Raw genomic sequence first — 6,720 nt, forward strand, 5'->3', positions numbered from 1 at the left:
CTATCAAGGGCTTCACTACATCTCACAGAGAAGGAGTTCTGAATCTCACAGAAATCAGCAACCATATGCTTTACAAATTGTTCAAATCACTGGGGTAATGTGATCCCCGACTCTTTATTATAACTTCAATGAAATAAGAAAAATAGGAAACCCTATGTATTGTAGGGGGAAACCCTATGTATTGTAGGGGGAATCCCTTACAAGTTAAGTATTCTTCAAAATAGAAACTATTCTATAACTTCTACAAAATAGAAACTAGGGTCTGGAATGTAGGATGCCTATCCAGCCTTCTAGAAAAACTACTAAAATAAAGAATACAGCTTCTCACTAAAATAAAAGCTAAAAATAATCCTATATAGGACTCAAATCCCTAATATTTGGGCTTATAGAATTGGCCCATTACAGTAGAAAGACCCAAAGATATTAAGCCCATGGCCCATATAACCCATTGGACACTCAAAATTAAACATATTGGGCCATTCTTGGTCCAGTCCAATAGCCTGATTTGCTTCCAGCCTTCTTGTTCTTCTGAACTGAACCAAATACAAATTACAAAGCATGGCTTGATCCTATATCAGCTAATGCTCATCATCACACATCATGGAACAGTATTCTTCTTAAACAGCCATCCAGATCCTCACCGCACCGGTGCGGGGAGGCAGAGAATGATTGCTCTCATCGAGTTGGTTTTTTTTTCTCCCTATCCCACCTCTTCTTCCTTGCACCCCTTTCCTCACATTCCCTATTGTTCATTCTTCTTCCATCCTCCTCTGCTCACATTGCACTCTTTGTCCATCCCCTCTTCTTCAAGGCAGCAGGGAGCGGGCTTCAAGTCCAAGTTGCCACCTCTTATTTGCTCTCTCTCTCTCTCTTTCACTGATTCTTATCCTTCCTGCACCAGTATTATGCAATGATCAGGGCTTTCTTTGTTAGTTAATTTCTAAACTCATCCATGTGTATGTTACTGCAAATTAGATTTGAATGATAAAATCCTGTATGAGTTGTTTCTGTGAATTATTTGAATTTGTGCATGAATAATTCAGACTTCAGATTGTCTTATCATATAGTACATATTAATCTTCAAAAGAGTGCCTCACATCCCTGAGGTGTGTGCCTTGCCTTGAGCCTTGTGCCTCAGCCCTCAGGGGGCAGGCCGCCTTTATGCCTCAAGTCAACCTCACACCCTTAATTATTCTATTGACAAGTTATCGTCTTAAAGAATCAATTGTCCACAGCTTAAGTAACATCCACAAGCACCTTCAAGATGGATCCTCTATGCATTCTCTATTGTTTCGAGCATAGTTGTCAAGGCGTCGCCTAGGCGACGACTAGGCGTCCAGGCGGTTTGCCTGGGGCCTAGGCGACAGTCGCCTTGTTGCACTGCATGCCGCCTTGTGTCTTGGTACTTATTTATGCCAAATATCATTTAAGTAAATGTTCATTTACTTAAGATATTATTCATAAATAAGCAAATACCCCATATTTGAATCCAATAGAAATAGTTTAAAAATCAAATTCCAAACGGATAAAAAGTCAACCCCCCAGTCCAAGAACAAAAACTGGATTTTGGTTATAGGGGCGATTTTCAACTTTTAAATGCCGGGGTTTTTCTCAATTATGAAAATTTTATAAATTCTATCATGTTAAAACATTGCTAAAAACCAAAAGTCCGGTAAAATAATCTTTTGTTTTGATATCCATAAAATTATTTTCATTCATCCGATTTTAACAGTATTCGCGCACTTAAAAATAAGTTTGACCGGAGCATAACTTTGTCATTACAACTCAGATTTAAGTAATCTTATACTTGTTTAAAAGTTGGTTTTATATTATAACTAATACAAAAAAATCTCATGTAAAAATAAAATCATTTGACCAGTCAAACTTATTATAGAACAAGAGCATTTCTCTAAATTTTAATTTTTTTAAAACTTGATATAACTTAATGTTAATTTTTATTGATTTAATATGGCTAAATGTTGATTTTTAATGAGTTCATGTTGTTTAATCTTGATTTTTTATGATACAAGGTATATACAACTTATTAAATAATGATAGAAAATAGGAAAAATAAAAAAATAACACTTGGTCGCCTAGTTCACCTTAAGGCGGGCGCCTTCTCGCCTAAGCGCTTAGACACCCCTCCACCGCCTTGGTTCGCCTTGACGCCGTGGCAACTATGGTTTCGAGAGTATCGTTTATCCTCGAATGGATCTATCAGGACAGCAGTAAGCACCATAGATCTTCCACAGATAGAAACTAAAAAATGATGCTTGCGGAAAGAGTGAAAACATAATTCTTGGTAGGAATCCCTCAAATTTACCTCTATTTCAAATTCCACTTTTGAATCAACATTTGGCAAGTGTCAAAATTTTTTCTGCAATCAACACATTAAACAGTTCACCAATTTTCACACTGTGGCTAAAGATTGAAAGGGGTATTGATCAACAACAGCTAAGCCTATGCTCATAGTATCCATATCAGACAACAACCCACCTACTTGGTCTTTAATAACTTTATATTGAAAAATTATTAATCTTATCTCAATTCTCAACTACATCAGCACATTCATCAGAATCTGTACAACTACAAACACACTTTCATTATTTTTGTCCTTCTTGGATTTTAATAACTTTATATTAAAAAATTATCAATCTTAAATACATCAGAGCATTCATCAGAATCTGTACAAATACAAATGCCGCACTTACATAATTTTTTGTCCTACTTGTGCTAATAAAAGTCAAAATCACGTGCCTTCCGGCATCTTCAGTTCATCCTCCGCTTGGGACTTTCTCCACTCCCACAATCCGCTTTCCCCTTGGCGAAAGATTGTATGTTTCAAAGGCCATATCCCACGTCATAGCTTCACTATCTGGAGAACCCTCTCCAACTGCCTCTTAACCCAATCCTTCCTCCTTTACCGGCATATTAATGTCCCTCCAAGCTGTTACCTCTACTAAAATGCGATAAAAGGACCCTGAGCACCTTTTCTTCTTTTTCCCCTTTTCTTCCTCTGTTTAAAAAAAATTCTCAAAATTGTTCGCCTAGTAGGAGAAGAATTTTGCCACTTCACAAGGAATGGATCTAGATTGACATGACCTATGCTGGATTGTCTATCTGTGAGACTGTGACACTATTTGTAAGGTTGCCTTCTATGCCACCATCAATCACATCTAGATGGGACGGAATGTTCGAAGATGGAATTCCAACTCCCACTCTTTTAACCTGGTTTGGAATGCTATCTACTCTAATATTAGTTCCAAGCTCCACTCGCTTCTTCACCACCTGATCCATGATAACCCTAGGAACAAGTTCATTGTTGCCTCATGGGTTCTCCCCCCCTCCCACCCGGTCTCTAGCCCAGTATAGTATGGTTTTTTTTTTCTGTCTTTCCTTCCCCTCAGAGCTGTATATTTCCTCTTCTTTCTTCTCCTTGGTAATGAATTTAATATTCACACCCCCCCCCCAAAAAAAGGGTCAAAATCGCGCAGCATATCATCTGTATCTTCAACACCTCAAAGGAAAAATACCAACCACGTGGATACCAATCATTGATTGCACAATTCAAAGTACACACCCAGTAAAAGTACAGAGGTTTTATGTATCCATAGTCAATCAAGTAGTTCATGATAAATAAATGTAAACAAAAAAAGACCAAAAACATATAAATTCGAAATGTACTCCTGTAAATGCGAACCTGTAGTTTGATAGTGATACCACGCTCTCTCTCCAGGTCCATATTATCCAAAAACTGCTCCTTCATCTCCCTCTTCTGTACCGTACCAGTCATCTGCAGCAACTTATCAGCTAAAGTAGATTTCCCATGATCAATATGAGCAATAATACAGAAATTCCTTATTTTCGAAACAGGAACCTGTCATCATCAAACAACCAAAACATCAAAACAACAAACTCCGCAAAAACTAAATCAAACCTTCAAATTTGTTTTTCTCCATGAAAAATACCTTCGACAGACGATCCCGACCAGCATTGACAGAGGATTCAGCATCCAAGACTTCCTTCGATTGCGTTCCAGCGGTCTGGCAGGAGATTCTGAAGGCTCGACGACGGCTCGAGGTTGAAGTGGAAATATATAGTTTGGAAACAGGAAGTAATGAAGAAGAGAATGTGAAGCTTCTTCTGCAACTGTGGAGTTGTTGCCTTGAAGTGTTAACGGATAAGAGAACTGTGAGTCGAGAGAGGTCTGTAGCCATTCTCAGAGTGGAACTCCTTTACTCCCAGCGTTGGACTCTATATGGTGTTAGCGGCTATAGTGCGTCTTCTGAGCCACAGAAGATGAGAGCGGTTTTGAGTGGTAATTGGTGACCCATCGGCGTATCGTAGAGGAAAGCGGAAGTCACAGGGTCACGAATTCAAAATGTTTTAAAACTCGGCAACGATCTCGACGCTCGACCGATACCATTCCGGATCGGGGAAAAATCGTCTGTGGAGAATTGATCTGGTGAAGAGGGCTTCGACCGTTGACATTTAGCGACAAGCGATCCAACAGCTGAAGATGAGTCAGATCTAGATCTCAAAAGGGATATTTTTTGGGAAAATTACATGATTACCCACTTCTGGGTTTCTCTTTATAAAATTACCCATCAAAAGTTTCAGTTAACAAAAATACCCAAAATTAGGTTTCCCTTTAGAAAACTATCCACTTAAAGTTTAAGTTAACAAAAATACCTAAAATTGAGTTTGGGTTTACAAAACTACCCACTCAAAGTTTTAGTCATAAAAAAATACATGATTATATGTGGAAGATGAAGAATCACTATTTTGGGTAGTTTTGTAAACCCAAACCTGATTTTGGGTATTTTTGTTAACTAAAACTTTGGGTGGGTAATTTTGTAAACTCAAACCTAATTTTGGGTATTTTTGTTAACTAAAACTTTTTGTGGGTAATTTTGTAAAAGAAAACCCAAAAATGGATAATCATGTAATTTTTCCTAGTTTTTTATGGAAAACATAATAAAGAAAAAAGATTAACTAAAAATTAGAAGGTGTGGACATGATTATAGGTTGTGGTGATAGTTTTCCTAGCTATATAAGCAAAAATGAACACTTGGCTCGACTCTGGACAACATATACAAGTAACTTGTTGCATAATTTTATATACAGACAAAAACATAGAAGCCACACTCAAGGGCCAGCAAAAATTATCCAGATAAAAAAAAAAGTGTTGGAATTGCTTCCGAGTTCGTCCAAATCTCCTTGAACACCCATCCCCTTCTTTGTGCTTGCGTTGCTCCAGTAAGAACAACCTTTGCGCATCCTTCAATGTGGTCTCCTATCATCGAATAATCGGTTATTAGTAATTGTATTCTCCCGTTATCAAGGATGCCCACAACCCACCCTATTATGCGTTTAGTAGTATCTGTGATGATGGCACATATCATTACTGGGAAGGTGAGCATTCAGAGATAATACCTAGTGGTTGTTCAGATAGGGAGAGAGTCCTAAGGGTGGTCATAATACGCTTACCTTGTGTAAGGTAATTTGTGGTGATATTGATCCACTCACATGTTGGATTGAGAATACAATGAGGGTTCGGTTTTACCTTCTTAAAAATAATTTCATTTCTATGTCTCCAAGTGAAATAGCATATGATAATAAAGTTTATGAAAAAGTATTGGAGGCCTCTCTTGGAAATAAAACCATAATTAAACAAATACAACAAAAGTCTTTGGAAAGAAGGCTCAAAAGGGATAGTTGTTCAGGAGTGCATATCATCTACAGTGAGCGGTGAGGTGCAGTGAGCATTGAACGGCTGAGAGCATCTGGGCACGCATCCCAATTGATACCCAGTCATCCGATGTTTATTACACCGATGCAGCGGCTATAGACGATTTTCACACAATTGTCTGGTCAAAATCGAAATCCTCCCTTTCAAACTGTCATCTTAGATTTATCTTTTTTTAATAAAAATCAGTTTTTATTATGTTTTTACCTTTGCATTGTTATTTTTTTTTGTTAAAAGTAAACTATACTCCCCTCCCCTGAACTAAGGTGAAATATCACCTGGACCCATCACGTTTGGGAAAATATCACTCCCCTCTCCTACAAGAAAAAGATGCTATCTAACAGTTCCCAACCGTTAGTTCTGGCTGTTAAGTCAAGTTAGTTTTTTCATAATCCCCAAAATACCCCCTATTTGTGTAATATCTAATTTACCCCTTTCTTTCCCACCCTCACCCTCATCCTCTAAAAAATTGTGAGTGACAGGAGCTCCTTTAAAGGGTTTCTGAAGAAGACAATGGGAAGAGCTCCTTGTTGTGATAAGCAAGGATCTCTCATCTAGAGAAACAGACTTTATACAACTCATGAAGATGATATAAATATACTTCTACAAATGTACACTCTCTGTCAATGAAATTTCCCATAACAATGCCAACTGCCAAGACACAAAAGCCATATGGGGATGAATCAAAATAAGAATGCGGCCGGAGAGAACGCAGGGATAGCCAATGGAACTGAAGCTCGCCTGTAAACAGCTCAAACCACAAACAATGGAAAACCCTTCCTTAATTTCAGTCCATATATAATCATCCATCCAAAAAAGAAAAAGAAAAAGATTTCATTAATCTAATTGAATTCCAATTAGTTATAATCCTTGAATCCTACCAAAATTTACTAACTTTTCTGAATCAGGCTAAACCAGAATACTCTTCTCAACTTCTCTTCTTTCCCATTATTCACGTGAAATAATTGATT

At 37.7% G+C, this 6,720-nt stretch overlaps 1 protein-coding gene across 1 annotated transcript in view; it reads right to left on the bottom strand.

The window, feature by feature from the left end:
• Nucleotides 1–4,344, bottom strand: part of LOC122084048 (translation factor GUF1 homolog, chloroplastic) — a 77,570-nt gene extending 73,226 nt beyond the window's left edge. The window contains exons 1-2 of the mRNA XM_042652051.1: nucleotides 3,969–4,344; nucleotides 3,701–3,877 (exon numbers count right to left, since the gene is read on the bottom strand). Of these exons, the coding sequence (XP_042507985.1) occupies nucleotides 3,701–3,877; nucleotides 3,969–4,217 (426 nt within the window). The 5' untranslated portion in view covers nucleotides 4,218–4,344. The remainder of the gene's footprint in view (nucleotides 1–3,700; nucleotides 3,878–3,968) is intronic.
• Between the last annotated feature and the right edge of the window lie 2,376 nt (nucleotides 4,345–6,720).

This window comes from Macadamia integrifolia, chromosome 7, assembly GCF_013358625.1.
Source record: "Macadamia integrifolia cultivar HAES 741 chromosome 7, SCU_Mint_v3, whole genome shotgun sequence".
NCBI lineage: Eukaryota > Viridiplantae > Streptophyta > Magnoliopsida > Proteales > Proteaceae > Macadamia > Macadamia integrifolia.